The sequence below is a fragment of the Ictalurus furcatus genome, chromosome 13 (assembly GCF_023375685.1).
Source record: "Ictalurus furcatus strain D&B chromosome 13, Billie_1.0, whole genome shotgun sequence".
NCBI classification, from domain to species: Eukaryota; Metazoa; Chordata; class Actinopteri; order Siluriformes; family Ictaluridae; genus Ictalurus; species Ictalurus furcatus.
The window spans coordinates 18,066,339-18,080,630 of NC_071267.1; the positions used below are offsets into that span (position 1 = coordinate 18,066,339).

General features: G+C 38.9%; 1 protein-coding gene across 4 annotated transcripts in view; it reads right to left on the minus strand.

The window, feature by feature from the left end:
* The window catches only part of LOC128617546 (cadherin-18), a 137,348-nt gene that overhangs the window by 17,591 nt on the left and 105,465 nt on the right, over positions 1-14,292 (minus strand). For all 4 annotated transcript variants that reach the window (XM_053640703.1, XM_053640705.1, XM_053640704.1 and 1 more), the window contains 2 exons: positions 7,406-7,527; positions 5,137-5,254 (listed from right to left, as the gene is read on the minus strand). In XM_053640703.1, the coding sequence (XP_053496678.1) occupies positions 5,137-5,254; positions 7,406-7,527 (240 nt within the window). The remainder of the gene's footprint in view (positions 1-5,136; positions 5,255-7,405; positions 7,528-14,292) is intronic.

The window sequence follows — 14,292 nt, forward strand, 5'->3', positions numbered from 1 at the left end:
GAAGAATGAGCCCATTAAACAGCATGTGCAGTCTAATGGCACTTTAAAGAACATCCTTATCAGAGTCTCAAAGAATGTAGTTGCTAGCATGTGTCCCTGAACAAAAAAAAATAAAAAAAAATAAAATAAAATAAAATAATAATTAAAAAATAGACCAGTAAATACAGTAAATTCTTACTCAAGCATATAAGTTTTGTGTCTAGAGAGTAATTTGTCAGTAGGTTGACCACACAGGCAGAGACTGTCCTCCTGAGTGCCACCTTCAGCCTTAAAGCTAACACAACCTCTATCAATTACAGAAATCATACAGGGAGGCCATTCACTGAATCCTGCTGTTTGCCTCACTGCAAAGCAAACACATCATCTCTGAGTGTGTGTAAGAGAGAGATAAAAAAAAAAAAGAGAGATACAGAAAGATAAAAGAAGAGAGATAGAGACAGAGTGACAGAGAAAAGAAGAAATATGAGAGGATTTGGGTAACATTTTCCATGAAGGCAATATCTTTAATAATCTATAAATAGACTCACAACATGTAATAATAAATGTATAAGACAATATATATATTGTTATAACTATTTATAAAAATGCATTACATGTTATAGCAGTGTCAACTGTCATGCATTGAGAATTGTTAATCAAATCTAATGTTGCTGGTCATTAATTGAAGAATCTTTCTTTTCTTATTTTTTCATATATATATATATATATATATATATATATATATATATATATATCATAGTCGTTCATTGGATATAGATGTTGAATATTCATACTCATATAGCAAGGCAGGCAGATGAACACTTACTGCATGTTAACATAGTTAAAGTGAAACAGCTACTGTGTTTGCAAGGAGGAAGCCTATATATTACAGCCTGGGGACAGGGAGAGCGGCTATCTAGAGAGGAAGAAAGCAAGGGAGAAAGTGAAGTGAAGGAACTATTAAAGATAAATTGCATTATAATTTCAGCCTGTGTCTGTCAGCTTGCAACAATTCCCTGGAAGTATTTGTGTAGTGGGGAGAAGCTTGCGGGTGTTAATTTGTTAATCATTCTGGCACATGTGCCGAAAGAATGCACATCTGGTCTGCAGCAGAGAAGTGAGTCTCCTTGACCAGTGATTGATGCCTTTGAGCTAGTGTCATTCCCAGCATGCTCCCTTGCTAATTATCCTTGATGCCACTACAAGTCCAGATTGACCGACTCACATAATCAAAGTGAGTGTCTGCAAGGGCTCCTGTTTATGCTCAATGCCCCTTTACCTTGTAATATTATGCATTGAGAGACATTCATTCTTTTGAAATTCATTCTTGTACTGTGAACAATTTTGTCCATTAAACCTTAAGTTTAACAATATTGCTGCTAATTACTTGCAATTCCAGACACTGAGGAGTGTATATAGATTTTAACAAACTAAAGGTGGAGCCGTGTCAAAAATTCACAGAACGAAAATCATATATCCATCCATCCATCTTCAACCGCTTACTCCTTTTCAGGGTCGTGGGGGAACCTGGAGCCTATCCCAGGAAGCATCGGGCACAAGGCGGGGTACACCCTGGACAGGGTGCCAGTCCATCGCAGGGCACAATCACATACACATTCACACACTCGAAAATCATATATGTTCATATTTATTTAACTAGTATGTCTACTGTCTGCCAGATGTGACTGTTAAAAACATCCCCAACTGCCAACCATCAACCATATCTGTTGTTATTACTATAGGTATAATTTCAGCTGGAGTTACTGTACTTGAATCAGTTCTAATATTATCCTGAGCTGACAAACTATAGCAAGCAAAGGTCCATCTACCTCTACATTTGTAGCCTAATCAACTTCAAAAACAACATTGATTACTACATTTCAACAAGAGCTGGTCATTATTCATCTGATCCCTGTCCACTCTTTCTGTATTCACTGACTTGTCTTCATTTGCCTAAACATAACATTTTTATTAGGTCATGCATACATTTTTAAAAAGTTTAGTTGGCACAAATGCTATTGTCAGAGCCTGGTAAAAACATGCTGTGCCAACTGCGACTGATACCTGGACAGGACTTTGGTGCACAGGCCCAGGGGGCACAAAATGATCATCTCTTTCTGTGTGAGACAGTAACAAAACACATCATGCAAGAGCCTTTAGAGGCTTGTCTGTGCCAGCACGTTATTCTCACAGAGTTGGGTTTCAAAGACTGCAACAGTGGATGGATGAAGCTATGTGGGATGCATTGCGAATCTAGAACAAAGCTTTAACCAAAATTGCTATGCATCCCAGTGTTCTGAAATCACATGGCCAATGGTGGGATGTTTCTACAACTGGAGCAGTGGAGCTTAATAACAGATCAGTGGTTACTGAACACACTATCCACAGGGTATCATTTACAGTCTCACTGTTGCTATTTGTGAAGCAATGACAATGAGTTCACCATCTTCCTTCCAGACCTTACAAACTAAATCTTACTGCATCACAGCCCATGCACTCTGTAGTGATTTCAAGTGGTCCTCACCCTCAATACTATATAGTATTAAACATCTGAACGATTCTTATCCTCAGTAGAGAACAATATCAGGACCTTGAATAATTCTCAACCTCAGTAGAGAGCAGTATCAGAATGTTGTATAATTCTTATTCTCAGTAATGTACAGCATCAGTGCTTGAATGATTTTCATCCTGAATAGGGTGACTTTGATGCATTGCCTCAAAATCAAGAATTCATTCACCAGTACTGTGGTCTGCTGTAAAGCCTGAGTATGGCTTGTGAGTATAAGAGTATACAATAATGTCACTATATGCACCACAATCCTTTCTCAATTTGTACTCAACTTCAGTGTTTATAAAAGCATATAACACACAAAGTATTAATCCAGGTGCTTAGTGGCTCTACCTGAACTGAACTAAATGTACAAATACACAAACCCTATGTTTTTTTTATTTTTATTTTTTTACTAATCTGTGTGAGAACATGTTGCTTTCATGTCAGTAACTGAGAAGAAAGTGAATGTAAAATCATGCAGGAGAAGAAAACGGACATTAAAGTTACAGGGATATAATCCCTGGCTAAGAATGTCTGCAAGTAAGGATGGGCTATATTTCATAGGCTTCTTTAAAAGAGAAGATGACACACTGTGTATATTTATACCACTCCAGTTCTTTAAAGTCAACTGAAAGGATTTTACTCACAATCACACACTGTTCACTGTTCCCTAGCACACCATGAAATGGACCACCAACAGTAAGAACTGATAAGCTCTCTGCTTAGACTGGTAAACACCCAACATCCCAAAGGAGGAGCGAGAGAGAGCGCAATAGGGGGAAAAAAAGCCCAACTTATCAAATTCTCAGCATTCCAACTATATTCTATTCCATTATCAAATTGATTATGTGTATGTGTCTGTGTGTTTCATTCTTGGTGACACACCTCATGAATCCAACACTCTCAAACCACTGCTCTTACCATTCTTGCCTGCTATACCTATGGGTATCCAAATGTCTTGCTTTGTCTTGCTCTCCAATCCTGCACCCCAGTACAAATACATCTCTGAAAACTGAGTAGACAGCTGGAGCCCAGCACATTTCACCTTGGCCAAGTGTGTTTTTGTTCTGCTTTAGCAGGAGTATGTTAACGTAAAGCAGGTGGTTCAGGAATGGATGAAGCAGATAATCTGTTTCACATCAATGATGATTGTGTACTGAGCTATAATCCTCAGTCTCTGCCACCCAGCTCAGTCATCCAAGATAATGAGAATGACAGGGCTATCTGTCTAGTTAGGCAGGGCTTACAAGTAAGTTTCTATCTGAAAGTAATAAACTGTTTTTAAGATTAAAGTCTGTGGCACTGTCATGCTATTGTGATGAACAATAATGAAATAGATTCTGCCAGAAAATGGAAATGACAGTTAAAATCTGAGCACCTGAGCACACCTGTGTGTGTGTGTGTGTGTGTGTGTGTGTATAGACATGAGCAGAACAAAGCTAAAGCTGAGCAGAAAGCAGCAAGTGAGCTAGAAAGCTGCCAAAGCTGTCACATTATTTGTTTTTGCACAACATTTAACATTATTGTCTGACTACCATGCAGGGCAAGAGTACAAACAAAAAGGCTCTTGTGTGTGCTGACCCTGGGCCTGCTGTGTTCTCTGAGCAGCATACTGCCAAGATTGTTACAACACTTTTTTGCATTTAGGTTGCATTTGTTTTACTCGAATGCATTAAATGTAGTTTTATACTACAGTTAGTTCTAGTCTTCTAATTTAATTGTTTAAGCGCATTCCAAGAGTGTTTATATTTTCCTATAACCACATTGGGATGTTTCACTGTATCACTCCACTGGTCTGTGTTCAGCAGGTACAAATTCAACTTCCTAGTTACTACAGAGACATCATAAGCAGACATGGCAAACAATAATTTACAGGAATATCATTTTTACTTAAAATATGAAAGCTCATCAGATGAAGATGAAAAGGAAGAAGGGAAGCAAATTTTTACCAGAAACACAGTTAACAGGAATGTGAGCTAGCTAGCAAACCAGGCAACTGGCTATAAAGTAACTATTATTTCTTCGGGATTCATTTCCACTAGCTGAGCAAAAATAAACAGAAAATATGGCCATATTGTGTCCGAAATGTCACTTACACAACTTACTTGTGATTACCTACAGCATTCACCTTGTGGGCTTGTGCCTAAGGCAAAATCACAGCATGCCGATATTCAATATAACCACACTCTTGCTTGTGCAATATCACTTAAGTATCAGTCTATCAATCCTATGAAAAATAAATTACTTCTAGACTTTTCCATCAATATCTTGTCCTGATTTTCTACATGCCAGATTAAGTATAGCTTAAGATTTTGCTCTCTGAACTTAATTACACTGATAATGGCTCTGCATCCTGTTTGCAGTGATGAAATGAATATTATTTTAATAACATGTTTATAACTAATAAACAACCGGCACACACCAATGAGTAATTTAATTTTAAATAAATATTGCATTGACTGATCTGCACAATTTTATTGCACCTGTATTTTTTTCATTTGAAAACTCATGATATAATTATAATTCTTTAAATTTTTTCCTATTTCTCTCTCTATCACACACATGCATGCATGCATACACGAACATAAATTGATTAAATTACATACCTTCATTGTCCTTTAAGGTAAAGTTGGGATTAATCAGAATTCCTCCAGGGAAAGAGAAATAAAATCTTGGTCCATTTGCAAAGTCATCCTTATCCACAGCACTGATTGTCTGGATGATCTGTCATTAGAAGAAAAAAAATCCGGTTGAGTCTCCATTATTCATCACATATCTCAACCTGATAATCGGACACTTGTAAGATCTAAATATTTGAAAAGGGAAAACAAGGATAATGTCAATTACACTCAGTATCCAAAAGTCACCCTGAAATTCATCACACAATCAAGTCAGTTCACATTTGGCCTAAATAATTATTGTCTTAATAAGTTGACTATGCTAATTAGTACATGTTTATCAGTTCCAACAGTTCTTTATGGACATCTGGTTCATGAGGGAATCATCTTTCCTCCGATTCATTTCTTGTTTTCATCAGACAGTGATTGTAATAACAGTGATATTAACTATAATTTAAGTCTTCACAGCCCCAAATGAGAGCAGCATTTTCAATAAACAATGCTGAAGGACATCAAAAATTATCAGAATCAGCCATTTTATGATTGTGTAGTATTAATGGCAGTTCTGATTTTGTTAGCAACAATAACTGTAATAAACAGTTACAATGTAGTGTTCCAAACATGATCAGGTTGGTTCTAAACAAATTCCAGAACCATATACTAGTTTTACACAATTATTGTGTTGTCAATTTGAAAACAAAAAACACCATACACAAAATATTTCATGTATTTTACAAACTGCAAGAGTTTACATAATGTTTATAGAACTGCAGTATGTTTCATGTCATAGGTATCATACAAATATTAGAAATAGTTTAAATGCATTACTTAAGAGCAAGAGAAAATATACATCATTGTTTTTAAGTGTCATGGCAATTCAATAGGTTTTCATAAAAGCCTAATAAACAGAAACATTAAAATTGCTTTATATAATTAAGAGAGAAAAGATGCATAACTCTCTTATCATTAATTCATTTTCAGCACCCCCTTTATCCAAGGTCATGGAGAATCTAGAGCCTTGGGTGTGATGCAGGAGATTTCACCCGGCTGGGACGTCATTCCAGCACATTCAAACCTAGGGGCAATTTAGCGTAGCCAATCTGCCTACATGCATTTTTTGGACAGTGGGAGTTAACCAGAGAACTCAGAGAAAATCCATGTGAACATGGAGGAACATGTGAAACACTGCACAGACAGTGATATAAGCCTGGGACTTTGGAGCTATAAGACTGCAATGCTACCCACTGTACCACTGTGCTGTGATTATTGTTACTGTTCAAACATTTGCTATGGAACCATATTTTCGTGATTTGACTGCCTTCACATCTTCTTACAGTGGTTGGATGTGACCAACATGCCCGAATGCAAATAACGTTTATGCCACTAACTCTAGTAGAAGCTTTTCAATTGTAAAACTCCCATGCTGTATTGATTGCATAGATGCAGCTTGTAATATTTTCTTATAATACCAGACCATGCTACATAGTATCTCATGCTGCTGGTCAGTGATTTATGTTGAACACTGTACCATGTAGCATGAGTTAATTATTTATGTAAAACCACTCAGCTTCATCTGTCTACCAAAGAGCAAGTGAGCATGGCACCCATGGATGACATCACTACTGCATATCAGATCCAATGCAGTTGGGAGTTCTGTGCACTTAGTCAACTTGAATCCATTATATGTAGCTAAGGAAACCAGACACAGCATAATACATAATATATTGGCCTGTTAGCATTGTATGCAGGATTGACTAGATTTTAATGTAGCATTGCAATTATATTAAGGATGCAATACAGCCCATCCTTTTTTCCAGCCATACATTTTCTCTTTCATTTTTCATCCCATGTACTCCACTTCCATCTCTCCCTGTGTGATTCTTCCATTTTCTCCTATTCATTATCCTTTTTCAAGCTTGTTTCTCTCACTAAATCACACTCCTTTACTCATTCACTCTGTTCTTTCTTTCCCTTTTTGCACTATCAGCTGTTCTTGTATATCTGCAGTTCTCTTAGAGAGAGAAAAAAAAAACAAAACAAAACAGCCATGTGCATGAAGCTGAAACAGTCATGCTTGGCTGCACAGATCCTCATTCTGAATGAACGATGATTAGTGTGCCTTCAATCTTTCTCTGCCTCTTTCCTTCCCTTCTCCTTTGCTATCTTCTCTCTGTGCTTTATGTAAGCATATAAACTCTGTATCAAACCTTTTGTGGTGTGTACAAAAAATATAGCTGATAACCTTTTTGAGACTTACCTGTCCCGCTCTTATGCTTTCACAAATGAGGATTTCGTCCTCTGTGATGATTTCTGGAGGGTTGTCATTTACATCTAGCACCTGAATTGTGATGGGAACATGACTCAGAAGACTTGGGTTATCTGTAAATGCATGAATAAATTCATTAACGAACAGACAAACTAAATAAAGGTGGTAACACAAGTTACATTTGCCAAAGACTATATACACAGCTGTGCACAGTGAGCTGTTTTCTGAATGGTAAATGTATGACTGTGGGAAAAAAGTCTGCATTAACATCATGCCTTGTTATTTTTCTGGCTCAAAAGTTTAATCAATGACAATGAAAAGCAGTTCAAAGGAATTAATAATATGCTGGCCTAGTAAAATATTCGGCAAGGTATTATGCAAATCAGCTTTAGTGGAATAAAGTGTAAACACACACACACACACACACACACAAACACAAACACTGAGGCCATTGATATACATATTCCTATCATTGCGTGTTTGAACACAGTCACTGTATGTACAGTAGGATATAGTAGCTAGAAAAGATCATACAGTAAGATCATGATAAAAAGAAAGACTGATATGAATTGACATTCTGTATTTTGTACCAAAAATAAGTAAATGTAGGTAAAACAGTGGGAAGCATTGCTGCCTCACAGATTCCTGCTACCCTGTCTGATCCTCCATTTTCCTCCCATCTCCCAAAAGCATACTAGTACTGTAGATGGATTGGCTATGCTCAAATTGCCTCTAGGTGTGAATGAATGTATGAACGTGTGTGCATGGTGGCCTCTGATAGACTAGAGTCTCATCAGGGGTGTATTTCTTCCTCACACCAGTGTTCCTGGTAAAGGCTATGGATCGGCCACAGCCCTGACTTGTAAGTGGTTACTAAAGGTGAAGGAATGAACAAAATAAATAATAAATGTGATTAATGGCAGTGGTGGTGCTCTTTGTGTTGAAGTTGCCTTTTCCAATCTTTCAGTTATTCTTAATCCAAATACTGGACAAAAATACTTGTTTATGTGGACATACTGGATTTACTATATAGTTTAGAATACAAAATATTCTTTAAACATTCTGTACTTATAAATAACACTATCTATGAAACTGCAAAGTAACAAGCAGTCTGGAACCTCACTGATAAGTGGTGTGTTATTGGATGAAATGAATTATTCATTTGGGATTATACAGCAGCTCCCTACTGTAAAACTGGAAAGCAATACCACTTGCTTTATTTAATGGTGAAATTGATACATTTCTGTATAATTCATGAGGAAGGGCACATTAAATATTTGATTAAAAAAGTACCCCGTGGTAACACATTGTTAAGACACAGACTCGGAGCAGGATGCAAGTTCAGATGAAGTGGCAGTTTATTAGGAACACAGACAAATTCAAAACGAAAGGCAATAATATGCATGATAACAGGTCCAGGGTTGAGCGATCAGCAAACAGAGAATCAAAAGCAAAAACAATAATCAGAAATGTAGGCAAAGATCAAATCCAGGAAACAATGCACAATAAGAACGGCTTATTAATGACAGAACACTAGGGAAACTGAGCGATTAGTTCACATTGGGTGAGTGAACTGAATGTTCTTATGTACTGTGAAGGTGAGTGAGTCCAGGTGTGTGTAATCAGTAATCAGGTGAGTGTGAATGTGACAGTGTAGGTGTGTTGTGGGAAGTGGAGTCTGGGGCAGCCATGTTTGTAGGCCACTGTGTATGCTGGGAATTGGAGTCTAAATTGCGGTTTAACCTAACAGACATAAATCTATGGAAAATCTTGGTGGGCTTACCATTCACTCTCACAGAGACTATTTCACATTTTGTGGATGTTTTTATGAACCTCTCCAGTTTTATTTGAGCAAGAAGGATGATTTCATTCAACAACTTACACATGAATGGTAGGCTGATTGGCATGTCCAAAGTGTCCGTAGTGTATGAATGGGTGTGTGAATGTGTATGTGAGTGTGCCCTGCGATGGATTGGCACCCTGTCCAGGGTGTACCCTGCCTTGTGCCCGATGCTCCCTGGGATAGGCTCCAGGTTTCCCCGTGACCCTGAAGGAAGGATAAGCGGTATAGAAGATGGATGGATGGATGGATACTATTATTTAAAAAAAATAAAATAGTTGCCATATAAACTGGTCTGTCAAACATATTTGGGTAACACTTTGTTTGAAGGGTACCTACATATGAACATCATAACACATTCAGAACCATTATATTAAGCTTTTATAAAACAGTGTTAGATGCTTTATGAAAGGCTTATGCCAAAACTCATCAGGTGAAATTACAGGCTTTATTCAATATGTCACATAGGAATGGAGAGAAAAGGGCTCCAGTTCATAAAACATTCATAAACATTACATAAATCTATTATTAAGCAATATTAGACAATTTATAAAAATATCTTTGTCAAAGCTTGTCAGATGGCTTTATAGTTATATGCAATATCTCATTAAGAGTGGAGACAAAAGGCCTCTCATTATTGATAGACAATTAGATAACACATATAGATAAGTCGCATATATGCCAATATTATGAATGATCTTGATGCCCTTAATGTACTTATTTCAATACATCCCAAAGCTCATATATGCTCATATGTTATCTAACTGTTTATCAATCACGAGGGGCCTTTTGTCTCCACTCCTAATATGAGATACTGCATGAAACTATAAAGTTACCTGACAAGATTTGACAAAGATATTTTTAGAAATCGTATAATGCTGTTAAAAAATACATTTGTGTAATGTTTGTGAATGTTTTATGATCTGGAGCCCTTTACTCTCCACTCCTATGTGACATATTGCATTAAAACCTGTAATGTCATCTGACGAGTTCTGACATAAGCCTCTAACATTGTTTTATAAACGCTTAATGTAATGGTTATGAACGTGCTATGAAGTTCAATGTAGGTACCCTTCAAATAAAGTGTTACCCTTATTTGCACTGACCTTACAGGACCTAACAAAGAGGTATATACAATGTCTAAGCAATTCTGTGAGAAGATACATTATCTTACAACATGGATTCTGTTGTAATTGATGATAAACAGTTGTGTTGTATGTATGGTAACATGCTGTCCTCTTGAGCATAATGTTATAAAAATCATTAAGGAATACTGACATATGCAACAAAATATGAAAGACCAGATGATAATCATGTTGGCTATTTAAGATTCATTATCCATGTACTGCAAAGGTGAAGGTTTATTGAAAGCCAAACATACTGCAGATCATTTTAATTTGATTAACTACAGTGCTGTGAAAAAGTATTTGATCTCATATTAAATAGTTTCAGAAAATAAAACAAAATCTAAGATAAAACAAAGGCAACCTGAGTAAACACAAAATACAGGTTTTAAATGATAACGTTATTTATTGAAGCAAAAAAGTTTTCAAACTGTAATACCGACTGAATGTGGACGGTGTAGACCACCCCGCCACAGCACAAACATCCTGTAAGGGTACACCTTAGATAAAGCCTTTGAGGAGGCAACCCCCTAGTGGAATTAACCCATATGCCCAGAGGCATAGTGAGACAGCATGCCTCATAAGCAATAGAGATTGCTTCCACTATCCAAATAGAGCTGCGCTGCTTTGACACAGCATCAACTCTACTGTCACTGCCAAGCAGACCAGCAACTGATCCGACACACACCACTGGCCTTGAACAGTGGATGCAAGTACAAGGAGACCTCACTAGACACAGAAGGTGCAATCTTCCTCATTCCGGTGTAAGCAATGGAGGAGGGGAGAAAGCCTGCAACACTACTGGCTGGGCAGCAGATATAGGCACTTAGGAATAATGCGGCCTAGGATGTAGGGAGGCATTGGCTAATCCAGGTGCAAAGTCAAGGCAGGAAGGGGCAACAGAAAAGAGCTACCTTTAGGGTCAGAGGCTTCTCTGAAGCTGACACTAAGGGCTCAAATGAGGAGCCTGACAGACCATCCTGGACCACAGGAAGGTATGTGTGGTCTGCAGATGGGCCTCAGCAGTCTGACACCACTCATAAACCTCGAAGTTGATGTAGCCCCACAGAGCCTTCATCAATAGGGGCGTGGCTGGCTGAAATGGTGGCCATGTAGACCCTAATTGTAGAAGGAGCCAACCCTGCTGAGAAATGTTCCTGTAAGTACTCCAGGACTGTAGCTATTGGGCAGTTTACTGGGTCTCACTGGTGTTCCTCACACCATGATAAAAAAGTTGCCCCTTGAATGCATACAATTTCTCATGGATTGTGTTCTGGCATTTAACATGGTCTCTACAACCTCAGTTGAGAGACTGGAATCTATGAGCTGGTGCCCCTCAGGGGCCAGACTTACAATTTCCATAGTTCCAGCCAAGGGTGATAAATCAACCTTCTGGCTTGAGACAATAGATCCGTGTGAATGGGAATCTCCCAGGGAGTGCTGTCCAGCAGAGATATTATCTCCGAGAACCAAATTCAATCACTCCAACTCAGTGCTACTAGTAGCAGATGTAGCACGATTTTGGCCGACCCTCACCTGAGCCTGTGGGAGCAAAGTGATTGGGGGAAAGGCATACAGACGTGACCTCGGCTACGTGTGTACCATGGCATCCAACCCTGACCCTTTTTGTATGGTTCGGGAGGAGTGAGGGTGAACCACAACAGGCAGTGTGTTGGATCTAGGCAGGAGGCAGATCTAAAATTGGCCTCATACCTTTTCTGTGGACCAGGAAATGACAGCTGTAATCCTCCCTCCCTCAGAGAAAGATCTTCTATGGCCCCTTTGTCTAAGAGAGATCTATTTCCTAGGCTAACATCAGGCTCTGCATTGTGCTGACTACTGGGGTGAGCACACCTCTGAAACAGGGGCTCAAGCTATGAACTGGAATTAGAATCCTTTTCTATGGAGGACAAAACCCATGGAGACACATTTCCATGCTGCCAGATGGTCTTAAGTGAAGTTAACGTTCCACATATTGGTGGAGGGAAAGCATCAGGCTTTCCTTGCCCTGTGACAGCTTGCCATCCAGAAAAAATTGAAAATTTGGGAAAACATTGACTAGTGGAGCCCTACAGTAACAGCAGGGGCTAACTGCCCTAACAACCTCTCGTCCCCTGATACCTCCCTCTGCGGCCCATCAGGACCGCTTCTTTTTGCCATTATGGCACTGATTATCAGTTCAAAATCAGGCATACTAGCAGGCTACAACTGGCCACCCAGTTCTCCTGGCTTTCTTTGGGGGGGGGTTGTCACATGGCCTGGATGGCAAAGTCAGTCCCCCTGATTTTGTTGCCATTGATGGAGAGAGGTGGCTTGCAAGTGCCTCCTCCACCTTCAGTATAGCAAAATAGCTGTACATGTTTATCCCCCATGATGGCCGAATAGTCTGATGTCGCAGGGTTATAAACACGGCTCTCCCCAGCAGTGTGAAACTTCATGGTGCACTTCCCAGAAAAAGGGGAGTTTTCTGCGGTGTGAGGGAGCGCTCTCCTTCTCACAGGCTGGGTTGAAACTCCAGACCACAGCCCATCGCCCTTCAGCTGATATGTGAGAGAGCCTAGAGCAGAGCCTAGAGCAGAGCTGCCTCTTATATATATATATATATATATATATATATATATACACACACACACACACATACAAATGTGTATATGTGTATATAAATGTGTGAGCTGATGCGCGAGCTCTTAGCGAACACACGCTTTTGGGGCTTCAGTGACAGTGTCTTTGTTTACTTTCTACATGTGCTTTTGTCGTGGATTTTGTCCTATCTCTGCCCCAGTTTTGTCACTGGTTGTTTCCCGTAGGTGTGTCACCATTGTTCTCCGCTGTCTTGTGTTTCACCCTTGATTATATTTGTCATTTAAACCCCTTGTGTCTCTTTGCACTTTGCAAAGTATTAATGTTATCACCATACCAAGCAATTGTACCCTGTTCCTCATTTTGTTTCATGTTCCTTGATCTTGTTCTTGTTTCTCATTCTCGATTCTAGGCTTGCCCAGTTTATGCCTGTTTGCCAATTGCCTGACCCTTTGAATGTTTCTTGATCTCGCTATTGTCTCGTGTTTTGGATTTGTCTGCCTGTTTCTCTCTCTCTCAGTAAACTCTAATCTGCATTTGCATCCATCCTAATTTTCATTACATGCAACACTTGACAACCAGACATCAGTATTAACTCAAGAAATCCGCAAATATAAAGAATTCACAACATTAAAGTCCATAAATATAGTTGTGCGTAATAAAGTGGAATGACACAGGAAAAAAGTATTGAACGTGCTAAGAAAAAGCAGTTCTCCAAGGCAAGATAAGGCAAGGAACCAGCTGAAATCCATAAGTAGTTAGAAAGTAATTATACCATCTATCTGTGCAAATTAATAACAGCTGGGTTAGTAAATTGATGGTCTATAAAAAGGCTTTTTGTTACAAAGGTGTCAGACAAACATCTCATGATGGGTAAAAGCAAAGAGCTCTGCCAAGACCTGCACAACCTTATTGTTATGAAGCATATTGATGGAATTGGATACCGATGAATTTCAAAACTTCTGAATCTTCCAGTAAGCACCATTGGGGCCATTATCTGCAAGAGGAAGCAACATTACTCTGTCATCAACTGGCCACGCGCAGGAGCTCCACGCAAGAGTTCTGACCAGGGAGTCAAAAGAATTGTCAGAAGAGTAGCCCAAGAGCAAAGGACCACTCGGAAAGTGCTACAGAAACACTTGGAGGCAGCAGGTACCATCGTCATAGAGAAAACAATAGGCAACGCACTCTACCATCATGGCCTCTATGCAAGACTCTGCAAGACTCCATTACTAAAGAAAAGGCATGTTGAAGCTCATGTAAAGTTTGCTACAACTCTTTGGACAAGCCTATGAAATACTGGGAAAGTGTAGTCTGGTCAGATGAGAGCAATA